This window comes from Heteronotia binoei, chromosome 13 (genome assembly GCF_032191835.1).
Source record: "Heteronotia binoei isolate CCM8104 ecotype False Entrance Well chromosome 13, APGP_CSIRO_Hbin_v1, whole genome shotgun sequence".
NCBI classification, from domain to species: Eukaryota; Metazoa; Chordata; class Lepidosauria; order Squamata; family Gekkonidae; genus Heteronotia; species Heteronotia binoei.
This window is the reverse complement of record NC_083235.1, coordinates 14,249,831-14,276,580: the sequence shown is the minus strand read 5'-3', so window position 1 is coordinate 14,276,580 and position 26,750 is coordinate 14,249,831. Positions and strand designations below refer to the sequence as shown.

Below are 26,750 nucleotides of genomic sequence, written 5' to 3'. Positions count from 1 at the left end.
AGCAACCATTTTCTCCAGGGGGAATTGTCCCCTATTTCTGGAGACCAATCGCGATTGCGGGAGATCTCCAGGTCCCTCCTGAAGGTTGGCATCCCTATGACTAATGAGATGGAGGTTTAAAGATGTCATTGTATCCTGTCAGTGTATCTCTGAGACTGCGCAAAACATAACAAAATCTAAATTTGAGGCCTTCTTTTAAAGTGAGGTCTGGGCCAAACAGCTCTCCTAATCTCTAAGGTTGCCATGCCAACTCTGGCCTTAGAAATTCCTGGCGATTCAGGGGTGGTGTTTGTGGAGGAAGGATTTTGGAGGGATTTCTCCGATATACCACAGCTCCAGTCCTCTGAAGCTACCATATTCTCCGGAGGAACTGATCTCTGGGGGCTGGCAAACCCCCCCCCTTCCCGCTCATGGTAAGCCCTTTCTGAAGGCACTGTGACCCTCCACTTCACACCAAACCACAAGTCACTGCTCAAAGATTTCGAATTCCCTCATCCACGCATGCCTGATGTCCAACTTTCTCCTCCATATCTGTCACAATCGCCTAAAAGCACTCTGCGGATCGTAAAAACTTGGCGTCAGACAGCAAGGACAAGTGCTGTCGATAAATTTCTAACCAGAGAGGTGCCAGCGATCAACTTTGCCTAAAAGTCAGGCTTGGATGGTGTCTGCTCTGCTGTGATTCACCGGGAAAACAGGAAACCCACAAGACTGCAGTACTGCGCATGGAATTGAGTCCAGGGTTCGTAATTGTTCTCTGAGAAAGCATGCTTTTAGGCCGTAAGGCTGCAAAGAGAGGCTTGAAAGTATGCGGACAATGCCAAAAGAGGAACTGGATATCCATGGGCTTCACACAAGCTCGATAAAACAAAATAGGATTTCTATGGGTCCAAGATCAGGGGCTTCAGTGCTTTTATGCCCCTTTTCCTGATGAACAGGAGCAGAATAAATTGTGAAGAAGAAGAGAAGGAAGAAGAAGAAGAAAGAAGAAGGCTGCAGATTTATATCCCGCCCTTCTCTCTGAATCAGAGACTCAGAGCGGCTTTCAATCTCCTATATCTTCTCCCCGCACAACAGACACCCTGTGAGGTGGGTGGGGCTGAGAGGGCTCTCACAGCCGCTGCCCTTTCAAGGACAACTCCTACGAGAGCTGTGGCTGACCCAAGGCCATTCCAGTAGCTGCAAGTGAAGGAGTGGGGGATCAAACCCAGTTCTCCCAGATAAGAGTCCGCACACTTAACCACTACACCAAACTGGCTATAAGCATGCTAGTGTGCTTAATGCAAATAATATATAGACTGCAGAATTCATCTATGGATAGCACAGAGTTTGTGTTATCTGGGTGAAGAATGCAGGGGTACATCACAACCAGACAACCATGACACACCTTTCGATTCAGAATCCTCACCTTCAGGGCTTTCTTTGTAGCAGGAACTGCTTTGCATATTAGGCCACCTCCCCCCCCCCGACGTAGCCAATCCTCCTGGAGCTTACATTAGCCCCTGTACTAAGAATCCTGTAAGCTCCAGGAGGATTGGCTACATTGGGGGGTGGGCTTAATATTCAAAGGAGTTCCTACTACAATTCCTGAGGGAAATGCACTCTGTATATTCTAGAGAAGGGGTGGACAAACTTCCTTAATGTAAGAGCCACATAGAATAAATGTTGGATGTTTGAGGGAGGGAGGGAAGGAAGGAAGGAAGGAAGGAAGGAAGGAAGGAAGGAAGGAAGGAAGGAAGGAAGGAAGGAAGGAAGGAAGGAAGGAAGGAAGGAAGGAAGGAAGGAAGGAAGGAAAATAAATGGGGAAAGGAGGGAGAGGTGGGGAAAAAGCAACTTCAGCTTTAAATGCATTCTCCAAGCTGCCGGCTGGCTTGGCTTGGAGAAGCGGTTTAAAGAGAGAAATGCTATCTCCCAGTTGGACAACGGGGCAATGGAGGCTTCAAGAGCCTCACAATATGCATGAAAGAGCCACGTGTTGCTCCCGTCCCAGGCCACAGTTTGGCCACCCCTGTCCTAGCGAAACCCCACTCTTCAAGTAGGACTCGAGATCTCCCAGAATTACTACTGATCTCCAGAGGACAGAGATGAGTTTGTGGAGAGAAAATGGCTGCTATTGGAAGGTAGACTCTATGGCATTAGAAGATGAAGAAGAGATAGGATGTACACCCCGCCCTTCACTACCCAAAGGAGTCTCAGAGCGCTTACAATCTCCTTTCCCTTCCCCTCCCCACAAACAGACACCCTGTGAGGTAGGTGGGGCTGAGAGAGCTCTGACAGAAACTGCTTTTGAGCAGAACAGCTCTGAGAGAGTTATGACTGACCCAAGGTCACTCCAGCAGTTGCATGCGTAGGAGTGGGGAATCAAACCCGGTTCACCTAGGGACTGTAAACAGCGTTGACAAAAATGTGTCAAGGATACGTTTTTTTGTTGGCTAGTAGCCAAGGCAGCTGATTGGGATAGGGTGGCCAACTCCAGGTGGGGAAATTCCTGGAGATTTGGGAGTGAAGCCTGGGGATGGCTGGGTTTGGGAAAGGAAGGGACTTTAGCAGGGTAAAATGCCACAGAGTCCACCCTACAAAGATGCCTTTTTTTCTCTTGGGGAAATTATCTTTGTCATCCTTGTCAGGTGGTGGCAGCCACAGGAATAAACAGCTTTAAAAGGAGGTTAGATAGATTCATTGAGGGTCAGTCTATCGATGGCTAATAACCATGGTGACTGAGAGGAACCTTCAGATTCAGCAGCACTAAATGCTGAATCCCAGAGCCAGGAAGCAACATCAGGAGAAGCCCTCGGCCTCTCTGCCCTGTTGTTGGCCCTCCAGAGGAACTGGTTGGCCGCTGCATGAGACAGGAAGCTGGGCTAGATGGACCACTGGTCTGATCCAGCAGGGCTCTTCTGATGTTCATATGAAGGCCTCAGCCTCTCTGCCCTGTTGTTGGCCCTCCAGAGCAACTGGGTGGCTACTGTTTGGGACAGGATGCTGGACTATATGGACCACTGGTCTCATCCAGCAGGGCTCTTCTCATGTTCTTATCAGGAGAAGGCCTCAGCCTCTCTATCCAGAGGAACTGGTCGGCCACTGTGTGAGACAGCATGCTGGACTAGAAGGACCACTGGTCGGATCCAGTATGGCTCTTCTGATGTTCTTATGAAGGCCTTGGCCTCTATACCCTGTTGCTGGCCCTCAAGAGGAACTGGTTGGCCACTGCGTGAGACAGCATGCTAGACTAGATGGACTATTGGTCTGATCCAGCAGGGCTCTTCTTATGTTCTTATCAGGAGAAGGCCTCAGCCTCTCTATCCAGAGGAACTGGTTGGCCACTGCGTGAGACAGCATGCTAGACTAGATGGACTATTGGTCAGATCCAGCAGGGCTCTTCTTATGTTCTTATCTGGAGAGCAGTCGTAATTCTGGGAGATCTCTGGGCCCCACCATGAGGCTGGCAACCACAGATGGAGACCTTCAGGTTTTCAGATACTAGGAAGCATCCAACCAGTGAGGGTTACTGCTGGCTGGTTCTACTTAAGGACTTTGCTGCATAACGCAGCTGATCATTGCTGGAAACAGGATGGTGGCCCAGATGGACCGCTGGTTCTGATCCGACATTACTGCTCTGACGTTCTCACAAAAGTTGGTTCGCTCCTCCAGGATCGCACATGCATCTTGCTGGAACCGAGGGTTCAGTCACAATGCATGAAACCTAGGGTTGCCAACTCCAATTCAATAAATATCTGGGGTCATTGGGGGTGGAGCCAGGAGACTTTGGGGGTGGAGCCAGGAGCAAGGGTGTGACAAGCACAATTGAACTCCAAAGGCAGTTCTGGCCATCACATTTAAGGGGAGCACACATCTTTTAAATGCCTTCCCTCCTTTGGAAATAATGAAGGATAGGGGCACCTTCTTTTGGGACTCAAAGAATTGAACCCCCTGCTCCAATCCTTTTGAAACTTGGCGGGCATTTTGGAGAGAGGCCCTGGATGCTATGCTGAAAATATGGTGCTTCTACCTCAAAAAACAGCTCTCCTAGCCCCAGATAACCGCAGATCAATTCTCCATTATACCCTAAGGGAATCGGTTTCCATAGGGAATAATGGAGTGCCCAGCAGATATTTCCCTCCCTCCACCTGAGGACCCTGAAGCAGGGGGAGGGCCTCCAAAATCGGGGGATCCCCTGCCCCCACCTGGGGATTGGCAACACACTGATGTTGTGCTTACCCGCACGCAAACATGGCACAAGTAAGCCCTGAACCCCCTGCCCAAACAAGCCACCGAGCCGTTCCCCACGTGGGGAAGTCGGTGGGTGGGGGGGTTATTTGTCCGCCTGCAGCGCGTTTCAGTTGGGGCCGGCTCCCCACGCTCCGCCAGCCCTTTTCCATTACAAGTGTTTGATCAGAATTCCATTTTCAGTGGCAGCCTGTTCTCTCTCCCCGGCCCGGCCATAAATAATTCAATTCCTACCGACGCTTTGCTTGCTGCCTGGAAATTTATTTATTTCATTCCCTTCCCTTTGGTTACACGTTAAGTGACTTCGCCCATAAAGAGAAATTACTCAGCAACCAACAATAAGAGCTCAGAATCGCTGACCAAGCGGTCTCTGGGTCAGGGAAGCCCTGCGCTGGAAACACACACACAAGCACACACACGGAGAAGGGGCTGGGAGGGTAGAAGTTTCCCTCACCATGACAACAAGAATATCCTGGGGTGGATTTTTGTTGTTGTTCAGTCGCACAGTCAAGTCTGACTCTGCGACCCCACGGACCGAGTCACACCAGGCCCTCCTGTCTTCCACCATCCTCCAAAGTCTGCTCAAAGTTGTGTTGGTTACATCAGTAGAGCTGTCCAGCCATCTCATCTTTTGCCCTCCCCTTCTCCTTTTGCTTTCTGTCTTTCCCAGCATCAGGATCCTCTCCCGTGAATGCTCCCTGGAGAAGATTCTGATTTTTACCAGATTTTTACCAGAGGATATCTTTTGGTGCTAGGTGCAGCTAAATCTGAGGTGGGAGAGGACGACTCTGGGGGAGTGCTTTCACCCAGTGACTGTTTGCAAGTGGATTTTGCTATTTGCACACAGTAAAAATAGCGCAGGGACGGTGGCTCAGTGGCAGAGCATCTGCTTGGTAAGCAGAAGGTCCCAGGTTCAATCCTCGGCATCTCCAACTAAAAAGGGCCCAGGCAAGTAGGCATGAAAAACCTCAGCTGGAGACCCTGGAGAGCCACTGCCAGTCTGAGTAGACAATACTGACTCTGATGGACTGAGAGTCTGATTCAGTAGAAGGCAGTTTCATATGTTCACACGTCCAAATCCAGTTGCAATCCAGTGTTATTTAGTGTGTGTCGAACTCATTTGTAATGAGGGCTGGATCTGACATGAGACCTTGTTGGGTTGGGATGAGCCATGTTGGGCCAGGCCATGTGTATCTATTTAAGATTAGGTAGCAGAGATATAAACTTTATAAAGGACAAAGACAAACACAATTAATTTAAAAAAAAAAAACCTTAAAATGAAGCATGCTTAAAACATTAGCACTCATTGATCTTAAAGGTGCTTTCTTTGTATCTCTCCCACGAGATCCGGGAAAGTGGACAAAGGAAGATCTGGCTCTTTCCTCCCTTCCCCAGGGGGCCAGGAGGGGGAGGAGGTTCAGCCAATAGAAGGAAAAGAGGCTTGGCCCAGGAGTTCTGCTGTGCGATTGAGAGACCCTGGCAAAGCAAGCTCTCTCCCTCCCCCCTTCCTCCCCAAGGGAGGAGCCTCAGCCAACGAAGAAAATAGAGACTTTGCTCTGTAGCTCCTGTGCAATTGAGCAGGTCTTGCAAAGCAAGCTGTGATGCAGAAGGAAGCAAGAGAGGAAGAAGGAAGCAAATGACAGCCAGTTGCTCGGGGGCCTGATAGGAGTCCTCTGAGGGCCTGATTCAGCCCCCAGGCCACATGTTTGACACCCCTGCGCTAGAGGATAAGCCCTGGGTGCAGCTGAATCTGGTGTGGGAGCAAGGTGTCTAGCTCTGGGTTGGGAAATACCTGGAGATTTTGGGGTTGGAGTCTGGGATTTGGGGAAGACAGTGGGTCCTCAGTGGGTCACAGTGCCATAGAGCCCACCTTCCAAAAACAGCCATTTGCTCCAGTGGACCTGATCTCTATAACCTGCAGACCAGTTGTAATTCCAGGAGATCTCCAGTCACCACCTGGAGACTAGCAACTAGGTGGGACAGAGAGGGGGGGTAGAAGGCGTGGAGCAGAAGGAGAGGGGGCAGTGGCCACTGCTGCAGCGTTTTACGCCCCCCCCACCTAAAAATATATCCGCTGGGGCCCCCCCCATCAAAATTTTTCTGGCTACGGGCCTGGACTTTGGGGGTGGGGCCAGGAGAAAAGATGTGACAAGCACGATTGAGCTCCATAGAGAGTTCTGGCCATCACATTCAAAGGGACCATGCTCCTTTCAAATGCCTTCCTCCCATAGGAAATAATGGGGGACAGGGGCACCTTCCTTGCGGGCTCACAGAATTGGACATATGAACACATATGAACATATGAAGCTGCCTTCTACTGCATCAGACCCTCGGTCCATCAAAGTCAGTATTGTCTAGTCAGACTGGCAGCGGCTCTCCAGGGTCTCAAGCTGAGGTTTTTCACACCTACTTTTTCACACCTACTTTCACGCCTACTTGCCTGGACCCTTTTTAGTTGGAGATGCCGGGGATTGAACCTGGGACCTTCTGCTTACCAAGCAGATGCTCTGCTACTGAGCCACCGTCCCTCCCCCTCATCCAATCTTTTTAAAACTTGAGGGGTGTTTTTGGGAGAGGTTCCGAATGGCTGTGAATTTGGTGTCTACCTCAAATACCTCTGGAGCCCCAGGTACCCACAGATCAATTCTCCATTATACCCTATGGGAATTGATCTTGGAGACAGTGGACATGGACATGCCTTCACTCCACTTAGAGGGCAAGTCAGCAGAAGATGCAGAAAATCTCTGGAAACCTTTTTAGGATTGGCTTAATGCAGGAATGACCAAACTGTGACTCAGGAGCCACATGTGGCTCTTTTACACATATTGTGTGGCTCTCAAAGCCCCCATTGCCTCATTGGCCAGCTTGGAGAAGGCATTTGTCTCTTCACTTCACCAAGCCAGCTGGCTGCTTGCAGAATGCATTAAAAAGGTTCAAGTTGCTTTTTTTCCCCACCTCTCTCTCCCTCCTTCCCCTTCCCATCTATTTTCTTTCTTTCCAACATCTGACGTTCATGTCTTGTGGCTCTCAAACATCTGAAATTTATTCTATGTGGCTCTTACATTAAGCACGTTTGGCCACCCCTGGCTTAACATTTTGATTTGATCTATGTACTTTATATATCGCACAGTGCATTTCATCCCTCTATGCCTGAATGTTTCAATGTGAAATAGCAAATCATTTATAGTAACTGATAGTCGACAACTTTATTTAGACTAGGTTATTATTTTATAATCAAAAAGATGCAGAAATTAAGGGGATGGGTTTTTTTAAAAAACTTTCAGATTCCTTTTCTTTGTTCCTTCTGTATCCCGTACCCCCTTTTCCTAAAACTTGAATAAAATACATTAAAATGGAAATCGGTCTCCATAGGGAATAACGGAGCGCCCAGCAACAATTTCCCCCCTCCTCGCTTTCTGATGACCCTGAAGTGGGGGGGGGAGGGCTCCAAACCAGGGGGATCCCCTGTCCCCACCTGGGGATGAGGAGAGCCAGTTTGGTGTAGTGGTATAGATAACCCCCTGCATCTTTAAAAGCATCTTCCATTCTTTTTTCCTCCACAAGTGGGAACCTTTCCTTTCGTGGAATATGGGCTCTCCAGTTCAATGTGGTTTGATATCATCTACAGACTATCTTCCTCTACTAGCATTGCACTGTTCTCCTCTATCCTTTCATTCCTATTCCCCTCTCTCCTTAACCCCCTTCCTCCCTTTCTTTTTCTTTTTAAGTTGTGTCTGTTCGTCTCTTTTTTTGTTTTGTTTTGTGTGTGTGTGTGTGTGTTTTAACGAGGGCACCTAGAACTATTTATATGGTCACCGGAATTGACAATATTCATTTTGTTTTGAGATTTTGGAAATGCCCTCTGTACTTTACTCTTACATTTGCCAATGTTTGGTATACGAAGAAAGGTATGTATATTTTGGTGTTGATTCTTTTAATAAAGCTGGATTGTATTTTTTTTTTTTTAAAAAAAAGCATCTTCCGGCCTCTGTGGCGGCACAGCTTGCTCCCAGCCTAGAGAGAAGACGGCTGAGCTGAGCCACAGGGCTCCTTTGAATCTCTACTCTGATGCCTGAAGGGCCTTTTTTTGTTGCACTGATTAGCCAAACAAGGAAGAAAAGGGAGACCAGGCAGCTGAGGGGGAAAAGATCCCAGGGGAGGGAAGGAGCTAAAGGGCATGGTGTCCGGCAGAGGCTGACAGGAGAGGGCAAAGAGGAGGGCTAGGCAGTGGGGTAGGTCCAGTCAGGAGGGGAGAGAAGAAGCCATCGATGGGAGGGGGGTCAGGGCTGCCGACTTCCACGTGGGGAGGGGGTGCTGGAATTCTCCTAAAATTACAACCCGTCTCAGACTACAGAGATCAGTTCCCCTGGAGTAGGGGTGGCCAAACTTGCTTAACGTAAGAGCCACGTAGAATAAACAGCAGAGGTTTGAGAGCCACAAGGAAGGAAGGAAGGAAGGAAGGAAGGAAGGAAGGAAGGAAGGAAGGAAGGAAGGAAGGAAGGAAGGAAGGAAGGAAGGAAGGAAGGAAGGAAGGAAGGAAGGAAGGAAGGAAGGAAGGAAGGAAGGAAGGAAGGAAGGAAGGAAAATAGATGGGAAGAGAGGGAGAGGTGGAAAGGAAGCAATTTTAACTCTCCAGACTGCTGAGATCCGTTCCCCTGGAGAACATGGATGCTTTGGATGGCAGGCCCCCATTTTTTTGCCTTCAGGCAGTCCACAGAAATGCTTGATATTTTATTTAGTGAACAGAACACTGCTGCAGTGCAGAGAGTCAGTGGCATTCCGATTTTACAGATGAAGGAAAGAAGAAGAAGAAGAGGGGGGGGGGAGGAGGAGGAGCTAGGATTTCTACCTTGCCCTTCATTCAGAGGCTCAGAGCAGTTTACAATCCCCTTCCCTTCCTCTCCCCACAATAGACACCCTGTGAGGTAGGTGGGGCTGAGAGAGCTCTGAAAGAGAGAGAGGCAGAAACAATTCTAGGAGCCCCAAAAGAAGGTGCCGCTATCCTTCATTATTTCCAGGGGAGAAAAGGCATTCAAAAGGTGTGCAGTCCCTTGAAATGTGATGGCCAGAACTCCCTTTGGAGTTCAACTGTGTTTGTCACAACCTTGCTTCTGGCTCCACCCCCCAATGTCTCCTGGCTCCACCCCCAAAGTCCTCAGAGATTTCTTGAATTGGACCTGGCAACCCTAGCCGGGATGAAGAATGACCAGCTGGGGCCGGATTAAAGCCGTGTGGAGGCCCCTAGGCAGTCAAAATCTTTAGGGGGGCCCCTCGCAAATGAGCCCCGTATGAACCCTGGAGGTCATTACGTTGGGCCACCCAACATCTTCTGACCATCCCTGGCCCAAAGGACATCCGCCTTGCTTCGACCACGGCCAGGGCTTTTTCGGTCCTTGGCCCCAACCTGGTAGAATCAGCTCCCTTTGGGAGGTCCGGGCCCTCCTGGATCTGTTACCATTCCGGAGGGCCTGTAAGACGGAGCTGTTCCGCCAGGCCTTTGGCTGAGGCGGGCGGGCGTCCTTATTTAGTCATACCATCTAACCGGCCTCCCAACACTTGACTACCATCGGGATTGGAGGAAATCGGGCCGATATAGCTGGCATCTTCGGACGCCTAAATTGTGTCTACCTTATCCACACTGCCTTAACTTACATGAAATCCGAGCTATCGGCTCAACTGTCCATTGTCTTAAACTTTTAATATGTTTGAATTGTTTAACTGTTTATCTGTTGATGTATTGTCGGCTTTTAACTGTTCAATGTGTTGGAATCCGCCCTGAGCCCTTCTGGGAAAGAGCGGAATACAAATCCACAGCAATAAAATAGAATCATAGAATCATAGAGGTGGAAGGGACCTCTAGGGTCATCTAGTCCAACCCCCTGCGCAATGCAGGAAACAATGCAGAAATGGAAACGATAAATAAATTATCTCAGAGGCGGAGCACCTGCCCTGCAACCTGTGGTCCCCACTGCAGCCTGCAAGCACCTTCTCAAAAGCCCCTTTGACAAAGCTGCGGGAGAGAGGCAAACTTGGCGACGACACCAGCAGCAGCCGCGTCAGGCAAGTCAGGCAAAGAGCGGCTCAGTTGCTGGCTGTGTGTGCAGGCTGAGAGGGCTGTAAGCAAGGGGAAACCGGGGGGGGGGGGAGTCCTGGTGCCCCTAAAGGTGTGGGGGCCCATAGGCCAGTGCCTACTTCACCTAATTGTTAATCCGGCCCTGACGACCAGGGCACAAGAAGTCACCTTGCCTTCTGGCCGGGTTCCAGGGTGGGGAATGGCACAGACACCCCTACGCGCCTTACAGTGGCGAGGAAACATCCACAGAATCGGGAGCTGCGGTTCATTAATGTGCTTCAGGGTGTTTCACATGGGCGGTTCGTCGATGCTGGGAAGCGGGAGGGGGGGGCCAGTTTGCCGACAGTGGGTGTCTCCCTGGTACACACAGAGGCGAGTTATTAAAACTTAATTGAGCGGATGGGAACAAGGCAGCTAATTAAGCTTCCCAATAATGGGAGCTGCTGGATTGTGGGAGCCGGGAGCAGACAGAGAGAGAGAGAGAGAGAGAGAGAGAGAGAGGTTTGCGGGGGGGGGGGGGCGTAAAGAGGAAGATCAGGGCTCCTGGGTCCAAAAACACCCACCCCAAACACACACACAAACACACTGAAGGCCTGGGAGAAAGCTGTGGAGGAGGCGGGAGCCAAGATGGTTTCTGTACCACGGGCCCGTGGCTCTTAGCAAAGGCCTACCCAAGCCCGGAGGCGGGGTAGGGGAGAGACAATGCAGAGTTCTTGCTAGCTCAGCGCTGACACCGGGGAAACGTTCTAGCAACCAGTGGATTCTCATTAAGTTTGGACAGGGCTGGGAGGGAAAGAAAGATGAGCCCCTCTTTCGGTCCTAGCCCGTCGCCACCTGTTTATCGCCCTGGTTCTGTCCAGCGGGGCTTCTGCTATTCCCAGATCCCCTCCCCAAAATCCTGGATTTCTTCCTCTCTTGTCACGGTTCCAAACCAGGCCCGGGCAAAACCTGTGCTCTTGCAGGAACCAGCTTGTCTTCCGTGGCTTGAAATCTGCAGATAATACCACTGCAGAGAGACGCTGCTGGCGCCACTAACTGGAAAACGCTTTACTCCACAGTGTGGGCTGTCCTGCGTGAGCCCTGTAGCCCTGTCGTACCGCAGCATTGCCTCAGATTTTTAGGTAACCCACCGCTTCCTCTTCAGGGGGGCAGGAGATTTGGATGCCCCTCCATCCTCTCCCAGAACTGAAATTCACAGCCAGCTGTTCCAGCTGGCAGGATAATCAACAGACCTGTTCTCTCCCCCCCCCCCCCACCGCCTCTTTCTCTCCAGCTATCCGGGAAATTGCTCATTCATTCATTTGCTCGCTCGCTCCTGGATCAGAGGCAAGCTAGGAAGGCACCATCTCTTAAATTCTCACCTGTCCTCATGCACAATCACACACAAGGCTGCCTTCTACTGAATCGGACCTTCGGTTCGGTGGGGTCTGCAACGTCTACTCCAGGGGTGGCCAAACAAGCTTAACCTAAGAGTCATAGAGTATAAATGTCGGGTGTTTGAGAACCGCGAGACATAAGAACATGAGAGGCCATGTTGGATCAGGCCAATGGCCCATCCAGTCCAACACTCTGTATCACACGGTGGCTAAAAAACCCAAGTGCCATCAGGAGGTCCACCAGTGGGGCTGGAAGCCCTCCCCCCAAACACCAAGAATACAGAGCATCACTGCCCCAGACAGAGTTCCAACAATACGCTGTGGCTAATAGCCACTGATGGACCTCTGCTCCATATGCTTATCCAATTCCCTCTTGAAGCTGTCTAGGCTTGCAGCCTCCACCACTTCCTGTGGCAGCGAATTCCACGTGTTAATCATCCTTTAGGTAAAGAAGTACTTCCTTTTATCAGTTCTAACCCGACTGATCAACAATTTCATTGAATGCCCACGAGTTCTGAGGAAGGAAGGAAGGAAGGAAGGAAGGAAGGAAGGAAGGAAGGAAGGAAGGAAGGAAGGAAGGAAGGAAGGAAGGAAGGAAGGAAGGAAGGAAGGAAGGAAGGGAGGGAGGGAGGGTGGAGGGAGACGTGGAAAGAAAGCAACTTTAATTTTAAGGAAGGAAGGTGGGGAGGGTGGAGGGAGATGTGGAAAGAAAGCAATTAATTTTAAATGCATTCTCCAAGCTGCCGGCTGGCTTGACTTGGAAAAATGATTTAAAGAGATAACTGCCTTCTTCAAGCTGGATGACATGGCAGTGGGGATTTAGAGAGCCGCACAATATGTGTGAAAGAGCCACATGTGGCTCCCGAGCCACAGTTTGGCCACCCCTGGTCTATTCATTCTGGCAGCAGCTCTCTGGGGGTCTCAGGCAAGAGGTCTTTCATGTCACCTGGTCCTTTTTAACTGGAGGCGCCGGGGATTGAACGTGAGACCTGCTGAAGGCAAAGCAGAGGCTCTTCCACTGGGCCATAGCACCTCCCTGCTCCTTTTGCAACCAGGTTGCCAGCTCTGGGTTGGGAAATTCCTGGAGATTTTGAGGTAGAGCCTGGAAACGACAGGGTTTTGAAGTCTAAAGCCACAGAGTCCACCCTCCAGGGGAACTGATCTTTACAGTGTGGAGATCAGCTGTCTTCCCAGGACAGGGGTGGCCAAACTTGTATAACTTAAGAGCCACATAGAACAAATGTCAGATGTTTGAGAATCGCAAGACCTGAGCGTCAGATGTTTGACAGCCACAAGGCAAGAAGGCAGGCAAATAGATGGGGGATGGAGGAGGGAGGGAGAGGTATAAATAAAGCAACTTTAAATGCATTATCCAAGCCACCAGCTGGCTTGGCTTAGGGAAGTGATTTAAAGAGAGAAATGCCTTCTCCAAGCTGGCCGAAAGGGTGGGGCTTCGAGAGCCACAAAATATGTGTGAAAGAGCCACATGTGGCTCCTGAGCCACAGTTGGGCCACCCCTGTTCCAGGAAATTTCCAGGCCCCAAAAGGAGGTTGGCAACCAGTGTTCCCTCTAAGCTGAGATTAAGATCTAAGATTTTTAGCCTCCAACTCTCATTTTTTGTCTTTGCACAGGAAGGATGACCCCAGAGCACAATAATTTATGCAGCGGCTCACAACTTTAATGCCAGCAGCTCACAAAGTAGCATTTTTGGCTCACAAGACTGCAGCTTAGAGGGAACACTGCTGGCAACCCTATAAGGCAGAAGCAGCCCCATGGTGCAGAGTGGTAAAGCTGCACTACTGCAGTCCTAAGCAATGCTCACGACCTGAGTTCAATCCCAGCGGAAGGTGGGTTCAGGTAGCTGGCTCCAGGTCGACTCAGCCTTCCATCCCTTCCGAGGTTGGTAAAACGAAGACCCAGCTTGCTGGGGGGAAAGTGTAGATGACTGGGGAAGGCAATGGCAAACCACCCCGTAAAAAGTCTGCCATGAAAACGTCATGATGCAACGTCAGCCCAGAGTCAGAAACGACTGGTGCTTACACGCCTCAGGACCAGAAGCTGTTGAGGATACTTTGCAGGTCTTTTTTTTGTGTAGCAGGAGCTCCTTTGCATATTAGGCCACACCTCCCTGATGTAGCCAATCCTCCTGCAGCTTACAGGACTCTTCTTACAGGGCCTATTGTAAGCTCTTGGAGGATTGGCTACATCAGGGAGGTGTGGCCTAATAAGCAAAGGAGTTCCTGCTTCAAGAAAAAGCCCTGACACTTTGGAAGGTTTTTCTGGTCACCTTCCAGGCCAACCGTTCCTCTGCTCCTTTTGAAGGATGTGTGCTGACCAAAAGGAGCAGTCAGAAGCTGAGCACATGGGGCCTTAACGGGCCCAGCTAGGGTTGCCAACTCTGGGCTGGGGAATTCCTGGAGATGTGGAAGTAGAGCCTGCACACATAGGGATTTGGTGCAGAGAGGACGTCGGTGGGGGATATTGTAAATCCCACCCTCCAAAACTGCTGTTTTCTCCGCTGATCTCTGTCGCCTGGAGATGAGTTGTAATTCTGGGAAATTCCCAGACCCCACCTGGAGGCTGGCAAGCCTGGCTTAGTCGCTGCTAGGGCTGCCAAGTCCAATTCAAGAAATATCTGGGGACATTGGGGGTGGAGCCAGGAGCATGGGTGTGACAAGCATCACTGAACTCCAAAGGGAGTGCTGGCCATCACATTTAAAGGGACCACACACCTTTTCAATGCCTTCCTTCCATAGGAAATAATGAAGGATAGGGGCACCTTCTTTGGGGGCTCATAGAACTGAACCCCTTGGTCCGATCTTTTTGAAACTTGGAAGGTGTTTTGAGAAGAGGCATCGGATGCTATGCTGCAAATTTGGTGCCTCTACCTCAAAAAACAGCCCCCCAGAGCCCCAGATAACTGCAGATCAATTCTCCATTTTACCCTATGGGAATTGGTCTCCCTAGGGAATAATGGCGTACTCAGCAGACTTTTTCTCCGCCCCCCCTTGCTGATGACTCTGAAGCAGGGGGAGGGCCTCCAAACTGGGGATCTCCTGCCCCCACCTGTGGACTGGCAACCCTAGTCACCCTAGGAGCAGAGCAGGTAAAGAGAAGCGCCAACCCCGGAAGAGAGTCTGAGTCGGGACGAGGCGCCCAGGAAGTGGTGCCTTCTAATGCGTAGGTGACTCCACCGCTTCCTCAGCCGCTGTGAAATGTCACCTCCAGCTAATCCTTCCTGAGGGTGCCATATGAGCTATTCGAGGGAATCATGATTAGAACAGCCGCTGTCGTTGAGACAAGCAGAAAACAGACTGCTGCAGAGGCAGCCAGACTGTTGTAAGGCCTCCGGGACCAGGGGTAGAGGTGCCAACCTCCAGGCAGCGCCTGGAGATCTCCCGCTTTTACAGTTGGTCTCCGGCTAATAGAGATCAGTCCCCCCTGAGAAAATGGCTGCTCGGGAGGGTGGACATTAGACCCTGCTGAGGTCCCTCCCCTTCCCAAACCCCACCCTCTCCAGGCTCCACCCCCAAATTTTCCAAGTTTTTCCCAACGCAAGGCTGGCCCCAGAAAGGGTTGTGCTGGGGATGGAAAGGGGCTCAGGGATGGTAGAGTGGAGGGCAAGTCTAATAGGGTAGGGGGCCTAGTCAGACAGCATAGCAAATTTGGGGGGGGGGAGTGATGGAGGAGGAGGAGGAGGAGAATAATGTAGATTTATACCCTGCCCTTCTCTCTGAAAAAGAGCCCCGTGGCGCAGAGTGTTAAAGCTGCAGTACTGCAGTCCTAAGCTCTGCTCACAACCTGAGTTCGATCCCCGGCGGAAGTTGGGTTTTCAGGTAGCCGGCTCGAGGTTGACTCAGCCTTCCATCCTTCCAAGGTTGGTCAAATGAGTCCCCAGCTTGCTGGGGGGGAAGTGTAGATGACTGGGGAAGGCAGTGGCAAACCACCTTGTAAAAAGTCTGCCGTGAAAACGTTGTGAAAGCAACGTCAGCCCGGAGTCAGAAACGACTGGTGCTTGCACAGGGGACCTTTCCTTTTTTTCTTCTTTCTGAATCAGAGTCTCAGAGTGGCTCACAATCTCCCTTACCTTCCTCCCCCACAACAGACACCCTGTGAGGTAGGTGGGGCTGAGAAACTTCTCCCAGCAGCTGCCCTTTCAGTGGCTAATAGCCACTGACAGACCTCTGCTCCAGATGTTGATCCAATCCCCTCTTGAAGCTGTCCATGCTTGTAGCCGCCACCACCTCCTGCAGCAGTGAATTCTATGTGTTAATTACTCTTTGAGTGAGGATACTTCCTTTCATCTGCTCTAAGCCTACTGCTCCTTAATTTCATGGAGTGCCCATGAGTTCTCATATTGTGAGAAAGGGAGAAGAGGGCATTATCCCATGCATAATTTTGCAAACCCCTCTCGTGTCGTAATTTTGTAAAGCTCTGTCACGTTCCCTTGAAACGACGCCCAGAAAACTCTGCTCTCTCGAGGCACCCGCCTGCCCACTTTCCTGATGCATTTCGGTAATCTTCCCCAGATGGATTTTTAAATCTCGCCAACTTTGAATCAACACTGAACTCCTGCGGTGCCCGGACAACTCCCGATAACAATAAAGAAGCCTCACGCAGCTAAGAAACGGCTTACAGATCCTGCAGAAATAGATGCCAGGAGTAATGGATGAAAGGCCGGGGAGGGAAGGCGGCGTGGTATAGTCCAGTCTCGTCAGATCTCGGAAGCTAAGCAGGCTTGGTGCTCAAAAGGAAGACCACCAAGGAAGACTTCGCAGAGGAAGGCCATGGCCAACCCCCTCAGCTCATCCCTTGCCTTGAAGGCCTATTGCTGAGGTCAGCATAAATTGGAAGCTAAGCAGGGTCAGTACTTGGACGGGAGACCACCAAGGAAGGCTCTACAGAGGAAGGCCGTGTCAAACCGCCTCTGCCTCTCAGTTGCCTTGAAAGCTCCTTGCTGGGGTCTCCATAAGCTAAGCCTACTGCTGGGGTCACCATAAATCGGAAGCTAAGAAGGATCAGTGCTTGAATGGGAGACCACCAAGGAAGGCTCCACAGAGGAAGGCCGTGTCAAACCGCCTCTGCCTCTCAGTTGCCTTGACAGCTCCTTGCTGGGGTCTCCATAAGCGAAGCAGGGTTGGTATTTAGATGGGAGACCTCCAAGGAAGACTCTGCAGAAGGCAAAGCTGGCAAACCGCTTCTGCTTCTCACTTGCCTTGAAAGCCCCTGGCTGGGGTCACCATAAACTGGAAGCGAAGCAGGGCTGGTACTTGGATCCAAGAAAGGCTCTGCAGAGGAAGGCCATGGTAGACGTCTGCCTCTCAGTTGACTCGAAAGCCTACTGCGAGGGTCGCCAAAAATTGGAAGCTAAGCAAGGTCAGAACTTGGATGGGAGACCACCAAGAAAGGCTGCACAGAGGAAGGCAAGGGCACACCCCCTCTGCTCATCCCCTGCCTAGAAGGGCTATTGCTGGGGAAAAGGAAAGGTCCCCTGTGCAAGCACCAGTCGTTTCCGACGCTGGGGTGACGTTGCTTTCACAACCTTTTCACGGCAGGCTTTTTACGGGGTGGTTTGCCCTTGCCTTCCCCAGTCATCTACGCTTTTCGCCCAGCAAGCTGAGTCCTCATTTTACCGACGTCGGGAGGATGGAAGGCTGTGTCAACCTCGAGCCGGCTACCTGAAAACGCAGCTTCCGCCGGGGATCGAACTCAGGTCGTGAGCAGAGCTTAGGACTGCAGTACTGCAGCTTTAACACTCTGCGCCATGGGGCTATTGCTGAGGCCACCATAAATTGGAAACTAAGCAAGGTCAGTACTTGGATGGGAGACCACCAAGAAAGGCTCTGTAGAGGAAGGCAATAGCAAACCACCTCTGCTCATCCCTTGCCTTGGAGGCCTGTTGCCGGGGTAACCATAAATTGGAAGCTAAGAAGGGTCAGTACTTGGAAGCGAGACCACCAAGGAAGGCTCTGCAAAGGCAGGCCGTGGCAAGCCACCTCTGCTCCTCCCTTGCCTTGAAAGCCCCTGGCTGGGGTCGTCACAAGTCAGCTGCGACTTAAGGACACTTTGCAACTCACACATGAAATGCCTTGAAGCTCTTGGAGGATTGGCTACATCAGGGGGACTGTAGCCTAAGATGCCAAGGAGCTCCTGCAACGACGACAGAAGCCCTGCCTTTCGTGAAGAACCCTGAGATTGTTAAACCCAAAACGTCCAGCGACGACAGGCTGTACAATAAACAGGCTGTGTGCAGCTCAGCCTAGGATTTTCAGACAGGGAGGTCCTAGCAATTCGCGGCTCGGAGCAAAAGTCCAGAATTGGATCCCAGAACCACTGCCACCAAGCTCCCGCTACCCCCACTGCTAGCATCAAGCAAGGGACCAAAGCAAGAAGTGGCTTTCATTCCATGTGAGTTTGGGAGGTTCAGCCCACTGCTGGAAGGAAGCCTGGCCCCCTAGCCCCAGATGAGGCAAGTGCAAGCCAGGGCTTTTTTTGTAGCGGGAACTCCTTTGCATATTAGGCCACACACCCCTGATGTAGCCAATCATCTTGGAGCTGACAGTAGGCCCTGTACTAAGAGCCCTCTAAACTCTTGGAAGATTGGCTACATCAGGGGTGTGTGGCCTAATATGCAGGGGTGGAATTCTAGGAGAGCTCCTTTGCATATTAGGCCACACACCCCTGATGAAGCCAATCATCTTGGAGCTTACAGTAGGCCCTGTACTAAGAGCCCTGTAAGCTCTCGGAGGATTGGCTACATCAGGGGTGTGTGGCCTAATATGCAGGGGTGGAATTCTCGGAGAGCTCCTTTGCATATTAGGCCACACACCCCTGATGTAGCCAATCATCTTGGAGCTTACAGTAGGCCTTGTACTAAGAGCCTTGTCAGCTCCAAGATGATTGGCTACATCAGGGGTGTGTGGCCTAATATGCAAAGGAGTTCCTGCTGCAAAAAAAAGCCCTGGTGCTTTTCTGATTTCCCCTCTAAGGGGACAAGAACCTCGGGGCCTCCCCCAAGTATGTCGTGACCGGATAGCCCAGACTGGTCTGATCTCATCAAACCTCGGGAGCTAAGCAGTGTTGGCCCCATTTAGTACTTGGAGGAGAGACCTCCAAGGAATACCAGCGGGACGACACAGAGGCAGGCGACAACAAACCACCTCTGAACCTCTCTTGCCCGCAAAACCCAATAAAGGTGGGGTTTGTGACGACCACATTTTCCACCACCACCAAGAATGGAGCCCTGTGGGCCAGGGCTTTTTTTGTAGCAGGAACTCCTTTGCATATTAGGCCACACACACCCTGATGTAGCCAGTCCTCCGAGAGCTTACAGGGCTCTTATTCCGTGGCCAAGTGCAAGCTCCAGAAGGATTGGCTACATCAGGGGGTGTGGCCTAATATGCAAAGAAGAAGAAGACTGCAGATTTATACCCTGTTCTTCTCTCTGAATCGGAGTCTCACAGCGGCTTACAATCTCCTTTATCTTCCTCCCCCACAACAGACACCCTTTGAGGTGGGTGGGGCTGAGAGAAGAAGAAGAAGACTGCAGATTTATACCCCACCCTTCTCTCTGAATCAGAGACTCAGAGCGCCTTACAATCTCCTTTATCTCCTTCCCCCACAACAGACACCCTGTGAGGTGGGTGGGGCTGAGAGAGCTCTCCCAGAAGCGGCCATTTCAAGAACAACTCCTATGAGAGCTATGGCTAACCAAAGGTCATTCCAGCAGGTGCAAGTGAAGGAATGGAGAATCAAACCTGGTTCTCCCAGATAAGAGTCCGTGCACTTAACCACTACATCGAACTGGTGTAGCAAAGGAGTTCCTGCTACAAAGAAAGCCCTTTGGCTAAAGGAGCCCCTGTTTCCAGACCATCCCTTGAGCCGAGCATGTTCTTGTCTTTGCCCTTTCGCTCCCCCTCTCCTCGGGTGAGTACTTGGATGGAAGACCACTAAGAAAGAGTCTGCAGATTGTCTGAACTTAGATCGTAAGCTCTTTGGGGACAGAGAGCTGTCCTTTCTTTGTATAAAGAAGTGCCACGGTCTCTAACGTGCCCTGGACAGAGACGGGCTACATCATCAATAATTTTTAAAGAAACTGAGTGTAAGTTCTCGGGAGAGTAAAATCTCTAGGGAACCCCAAAAGAGCTTGGAGATGAACCGGAATGGAAACACGTGATAGAAATGTGATGAAACCCCCAGTTTTCGACTCCAGCTCTGATGTCAAAGACAGCTAGCCCAGGCCAGACCAATCCGCCCCCCCCCCTCGCCCCAGCATCGGCTCAAGAAATCAGATGCCCTCGAGGTAGCCAGTGTTGCAAAAATACCGGGATCCCAACATCCATTTCAGAGGACCACGTCCGCATACACGCCAGCAGAGAAACACAACCCCAGATAATTCAGCTCTGAACATCTGAATTCAGGATACCGCAGGGAATTTTGGATGGGGGATATCGCTGCTATAAAACCACGCAGCAAATTCTTGCAGAACAAGCACTGTAGAATTTTTTTTAAAAAAAATTAAAAATAAAGGAGACGCAAGCTGTGCAGTTAAAGGCAATGTAGGGTGAGGGGAGAAATAAATTCTCCATCCATATGATTCGCAGAAGACCTTCGCTTCGCAGAGGAAAATGGTCTACAAGACAACTTTCACCCCTTTCTTAAGAACTAAAATCCCCTTCCCATTTCTGTTTTGCAACTCTCGCTCACCTGAAACCAACCTAACTCCATCCCACTCTGTGTGGTGGGCAGGCACCCGCTCACCTTCCCCCAAGGAATGCAGCACCTGTTCCACTTTTCTCTTCAAGACAGCATCACAGAAAAAAATACCTAAATGTACCAGACGTGAGGGAGGGAATCTTCTCTCCCCCTCCTTAACAACACGAATATCCGAGGTGCTCCCTCCCACTGGATCAGAACAGTGGTCCAATTTGTCCAGTGTCTGTCCTGTTTTATACAGTGGCCAACTAGTTTGGGGAGCGCATCGGGACTTCTTCTTTTTTTTGTAGCAGGAACTCCTTTGCATGTTAGGCCACACACCCCTGATGTAGCCAATCCTCCAAGAGAACATAAGAGAAGCCATGTTGGACCAGGCCAATGGTCCATCCAGTCCAATACTCTGTCACACATTAGCAAAAAAAAAACAAAAACAGGTGCCATCAGGAGGTCCACCAGTGGAGTCAAGACACTAGGAGCCCTCCCACTGTTGCCCCCCCCACCCCATCACCAAGAATACAGAGCATCCCTGCCCCAGACAGAGATACAGGAGGGTCTACTGTAAGCTCCAGGAGGATTGGCTACATCAGGGGTGTGTGCGTGGCCTAATATGTAAAGGAATTCCTGCTACAAAAAAAGCCCTAAATTAGACCCATCAACCCACCCTCTTCCACAATAATTAGTAAATACACACAGGGCTTTTTTTGTAGCAGGAACTCCTTTGTGTATTAGACCACACACCCCTGATGTAGCCAATCCTCCAAGAGCTTACAGTAGACATATCCCAGTAGGCAGCCGTGTTGGTCTGAAGCAACAGAACAAAGCAGTAGACAAGCGCACCTTTAAGACCAACTAGGTTTTATTCAGAACGCAAGCTTTCGTATGCTCTCAAGCAGACTTCATCAGACAAAATGGGAATGGCAAGCAGCAATTCTTAATACAAGTGGGCAGTGTGGAATCATGGGAATGTTTTTAGCAGATTAAAAGGATCACAAATAGGGATCTGTGTTGGTCAGTGTTAGAACAAAGCAGGGCTGAAACAACACTGGAGGGTGATAAAAAGCAGACTGCTGTTGTAGGTGCAAAGTGCCGTCAATCTAGGTTTGTTAGTTTAAATAGAGGGCCTGTAGTAAGAGCCCTGTAAACTCTTGGGAGGATAGGCTACATCAGGGGTGTGTGGCCTAATATGCAAAGGAGTTCCTGCTACAAAAAAAAGCCCTGGGGGGCCATGATACCCCCCAATCTTGTCAGATCTTGGATGCTAAGCAGGGTCAGCACTTGGAAGGGAGACCTCCAAGGAAGGCTCCGCAAAGGAAAGCCGTGGCAAACCATCTTTGCCTTGAAAGCCCCTTGCTGGGGTCATGATAAGTCAGCTGTGACTTGATAGCACTTTACATGAGCTCGCAACCAGTTTTTCCTGGACGGCCAGGAAGACCTTCCCCTGAAGTCGCCTCCTAGCTCTAGGTTTCTGAGGTTGACTGCACCTGGACTTGATGACTCCCACAAGTCATCATGCCCAGTCATCAATACCGTATCAAATCCATCAAATTTGCATCAGGTCAAGGGGAGCCTGGAAGTCCCGCCTCCTCGAAGCCAGGTGATTGGGACTTCCTGCTCCTCTGACACAGCAGAAGGCATCGAGGGATGGCGCTGAGGTCCCGCCTCTCGGGAGAGCGTCACAAAAGCGAGCCACTCACCCAAGCGTCGTCATGGTGACAATCGTGTACCAGAAGGCCGCAGGGATGCTGGTGAAATTGGTGGCCGTTGTCCCCTTCTCTGCATAGAACATGACGGTGGCGAAGATGATGATGGCCATGGTGAGGGAGAAGAGGAGGAAGCCCAGCTCCGAGGCACAGCTCTTGAGGGTGTAGCCCAGGATCCTCAGCCCTTGAGAATGACGTGAGAACTTGAAGATACGGAAGACCCTGAAGACCCTCAACGTCACAAAGGCCCCACTGACGTTCTCGTTTTCCGGCATCACCAGCCCAATGTAATAGGGCATGATGGCCACCACATCAATGATGCTCATCACGCTCTTCATGAACTTGAACCGGCTCGGGGCAGCGAAGAGGCGCATGAGATACTCGAAGGTGAAAATGAGGACACACGCCGTGTCCATGCAAAAGAAAGCCTTGGGGAACCGTTCTCCACAGGACAGGTTCCTCTTCTGTCCTGGCCGCGGCTGGCAGGGGATGGTCTCCACCACGTTGGCGATGACCGACACTGCTATGAAGAACCCCGTCACGTAATAGAAGACCAGCGCCATAGTACTGGTATGGGGGTTCTCGAACGCTCTCCAGAGCCGTTGGCGGAACGTGCTATCCGGTGGCAAGCCAGTGTCGGTGGCTATCTCCGCTTCCTCGTCCTCCGCGAGGCGTTCAGCGTTCTCCTTTTTGCGGTCCCGGTATTCCTCCAAGCAGCAGTCGCCAATCAACTCCGGGATGATGCCGTAGAAAGACAACTCCTCGTCGAAGGCCTGGATGCACTCGTGGCGAGGGTAATGAAGCCTGCCGGTACGGTAGAAATTGAGGATGTGACGGAACATCTCAGAGTCGCGGTCGAAGAAGTATTCCTGGCTGTCTTCGTCATAGAAGAACTCCTTCTCCGAGCTGCCCAGCAAGGTATCCGGGTAGCGGTCCAAGGTATTTTTCCACGTCTGGAAGCGTTTCCCACTGACGTTGACCACCAAGATCTCGTCGCTGCGCCGTTGCTTGTCGATGGGAGGCTTTGGCATGGGCTTCTTGGCCAGCGGGAGCCAGCCCACCGCTGCCGCCCGGGCAAAAGGGAGCCATGTGGCCACTCCAGCCGCCATATTGCGCTGAGTCAGCGGAGAAGGGAGCTTGTCATAAAATATCAAATCAACCGCTCAGTCTTGGCTGAGTTCCGCAGACTGTCCCAGCAAAGACTTGGGGGTAAAAGGAACTGCTAGAAGGAAGATCTTGGATAACCGTCACTTTGTTGGACAATAACTAGGGGGCAGGGGGTTCCAGAGCCCTGCTAGGGGTATGGCCACGCAACCCAGCATTCTGTCCTGGGGATACAGTTCCAGGCATACCCAAATACAATCCTGGCAAGAATCTTTAGGAAGGGTGTCCCCCCCCCCCCAGTACAAGAATATCCAAGTTCTTTTCCAATGGACGTACCAAAATGCGTCTCCCAACAAAGAGGGATCAGGTTTACTCAGGTTCCCGTACTGTTAATAATGTCACAACAGTCAGGAGTTGTAGGCAGAGAGAAGAAGTGAAGAGAAGGAAATCTCCTCCCAACCAAACCAATCCAAGGGCCTCCATCCAACATGCCCAAGACTGGAATCCACTCTTGGAAAAATCTGCAAAATACGGCTGCTTTCTTTGGTGTTTGCTTCTTTCTTGGATTCTTTCTTCCCAGTAAACAGAGAACAGACAAGTGGATGGAACACGGGAAGGGCACCTCAATTGGTAAAGTCACTTTGATCAGGGCAGGTTACGCAGTGCTGTGGGGTACAGAAGGGGGGGGGGAGAAAAAGAGAGACAGGCAAAACTATGAGAAAAAGCAATGCAAAAGGGTTCAATTTCAGGAGCAATGCGGCAGTTCTGAAGTTAAGAACAAGCTTAAGTTTCTCCATTTGAAAACCAGAAATCACATATAAGAAATGGGGGTCCGTGCTCTATTTCCGTGGCTGTTAGAGGAGTGATCCAGAACTGCTTCGGTTCTGGTGGGAAAGCGGGATATGAAAGGCAGTGAGAACGGATCTGCAGGATTCTCTGAGGATGGGATTTGTCAGAACGGCAGGGCCTGGGTTCAATTCCTGACTATTTTTTCCCCAGCTCTCAGGCTGGGTTCTGGGGTGAGAGGTGTTCGAAGGCTGGCTTATAGATCATGTTCTCATATCGGAAGGGGAGCCAAAAGGTACATTTGAGGAAGATTATGCTAGATGCTGCCGTGCCAAAGGCGTGGGGTGCGGAGATGTTTGTCAAGAAGCGAGAAAGGTGGTTTGTGTGCAAGGGGACAGAAGGGGCTGGAGAGGTTGCTCTAGATAAATTTGGGGAGGGGGAGAAAAAGGGAGCTATAAAACCCCATTTTGGGGGGGGGGGGTGTCAAAACAAACTTTCCCATTAACCCCTTCTCTCCCAAGTCAAACTGGCTCTCAAGCCTTCTCCTCTGGGGCAAAACGCCCTTCTCTTCGGAGGGGGCAAACAACTTGGAATTAAAAGAGGGGTAAGCCCCCACACAGTGGGAAAAGGTGGGTGGGTAGGATTCAGGTAGAAGAAGAAGCAGAAATCCTGGCCAGGTGGGGGCAAGAGAAAGACGCAGAGCTGGAGGGAAGTTAAGGAAAGGGCAATGGGGAGGGTCCGATTTGGGGAGGGGGGGGATCCATGGGCGAAATAATCCCCACCTGGGGTGGGATTTTCTTACCCCCTGGCTGCTGCTGTTGCTGGATCCGTCGGGGGAGCAGCCGGCAGCGGGGGCCAGCGCAGCCCCCAGCGTGGGCTCTGTCTCTCCGTGCTGTCCGGCTGGCGCTGGGGGGGAAGGAAGGTGCCGCCGGGCGTGGGCGAGAGGGCTGCCGTGGCCCCCCGGGCGCCGCCGCTCCTCATCGCTTCCCCTCGGCTCGCCCGTCTGCCTGCGCCGCGCTCCCTCCCTCCCTCCCTGCCGGCGCCGCGTGTGTGAGTGTGGCTGCGTGTGGCTGCGCGAGTGGGGAAGGGGGAGCCAGAGAGGAGGGCAGCTGCATTCGGCAGGGCGGGAGGGGGAGAGAGAGGCTGCCGGCAGCCGACACGGGCTGCATCGCGGGCGGCGGAGGCGCGCACCCGGGGCAGCGGCGGCGCTCGCCTCGGCGCCGGCAGGGGTGCAGCGGGCAGCCCCCCGGCCTGAACCTTGGGGCAGAGCGAGGGGGAGGGCCGCAGAGGGAGGGTGGGTGGATGGATCGGGAGGTAGGGAGGTTGGTAGACCGATGGGCGGATGGACGGACAGATAGATAGATAGATAGATAGATAGATAGATAGATAGATAGATAGATAGATAGATAGATAGATAGATAGATAGATAGATAGATAGATAGGTAGGTAGGTAGGTAGGTAGGTAGGTAGGTAGGTAGGTAGGTAGGTAGGTAGGTAGGTAGGTAGGTAGGTAGGTAGGTAGGTAGGTAGGTAGGGAGACGGATGGGCAGATGGACAGACAGATGGCTGGATGGCCAGTCAGAGGTAGATGATGAAAATGAAGATAGATCAATAGATGACATAGATAGATGAGATGACAGACAGGCAGACGATAGATAAGATAGGTAGGTAGGTAGACAGACCGTTGGGCGGATGGACAGACAGGGGGACAGATGGATAGATGGCTGATAGCTGATGAAGATGATAGACAGACAAACAGACAGACAAATGGATGGATGGATGGATGGATGGATGGATGGACAGATCGCTGGCTAGCTAGACAGCTGGACTGGACAAACGGATGGGTGGGTGGACCGACAGATCGGCAGAGGTGATGTAGGTAGTCAGAGGTACGGATGGCATGTTAGACGGATGGCCAGAGAGAGAGAGAGAGATGATGGAGGGTCGGATGGATAGACAGATTGTTCGACGGACCAACCGGCGAGTCCGACGGATAGCTGGATGGACGGACGGAGAGGTGGCCAGATGGACGGCTGAATGGGTGACAGATGGATAGGAGGGGGATGGGCGGGTGGACGAGGGGGAAGAGTCAACGGGAGAGTCGAGGCGTCCCGTCGGAAGAGCCGGTCGGGGGCGGCTGCAGCCAGGTAGGCAGCCCAGGTAGAAGCGAAGGGGCGAGCCGGAGTCTGGCAGAGAGCAGCCGGACGGGCGGATGGCGAGAGATGGCTGGACGGCGAGGCCCAGGGGCCGGCAGCACAAGGGAGGCAGGCAGGCCGGGCCAGGCCGCGGGGCCTAGGCGAAGGGCTCCGGCGGGGAGACGGCCCCGATCCCAGGGGAGGGGGAGGGAAGCCCCCCCCCCGCCCCGGTCCTCAGCCCTCCCCTTCCAACGCGCCCACCTGCTGCTGCCTGAAGAGCTCGGGCGCCTTGGAACGTGCTCGGCGTTCCCGAATCCTCCTCGGCTGGAATTTCAAATTTGGTGCCTCTCCGGATTACGGAAAGGAGGGGAATCGGGCGGCCGTGGGAGGGGGGGGGGATGAGTGTGGAGGATTGGAATAATCACGACGCAGCGGGAGGGAACTGGAGCCATTGCAAAAAAGAGACACACACACGTTTGATGTGTTGCTCCCCCCACCCCGGCCTTTTTTGTAGCAGGAACTCCTTTGCCTATTAGACCACACACCCCTGATGTAGCCAGTCCTCCTGGAGCTTACAATAGGCCCTGTAAGCTCTTGGAGGATTGGCTGCATCATGGGGGTGTGGCCTAATAG

General features: G+C 51.7%; 1 protein-coding gene across 1 annotated transcript in view; it reads right to left on the bottom strand.

The window, feature by feature from the left end:
• KCND1 (potassium voltage-gated channel subfamily D member 1) overlaps positions 1-23,276 on the bottom strand; it is a 128,856-nt gene extending 105,580 nt beyond the window's left edge. The window contains exon 1 of the mRNA XM_060252974.1: positions 22,087-23,276. Within this exon, the coding sequence (XP_060108957.1) occupies positions 22,087-23,201 (1,115 nt within the window). The 5' untranslated portion in view covers positions 23,202-23,276. The remainder of the gene's footprint in view (positions 1-22,086) is intronic.
• Positions 23,277-26,750: the final 3,474 nt, after the last annotated feature.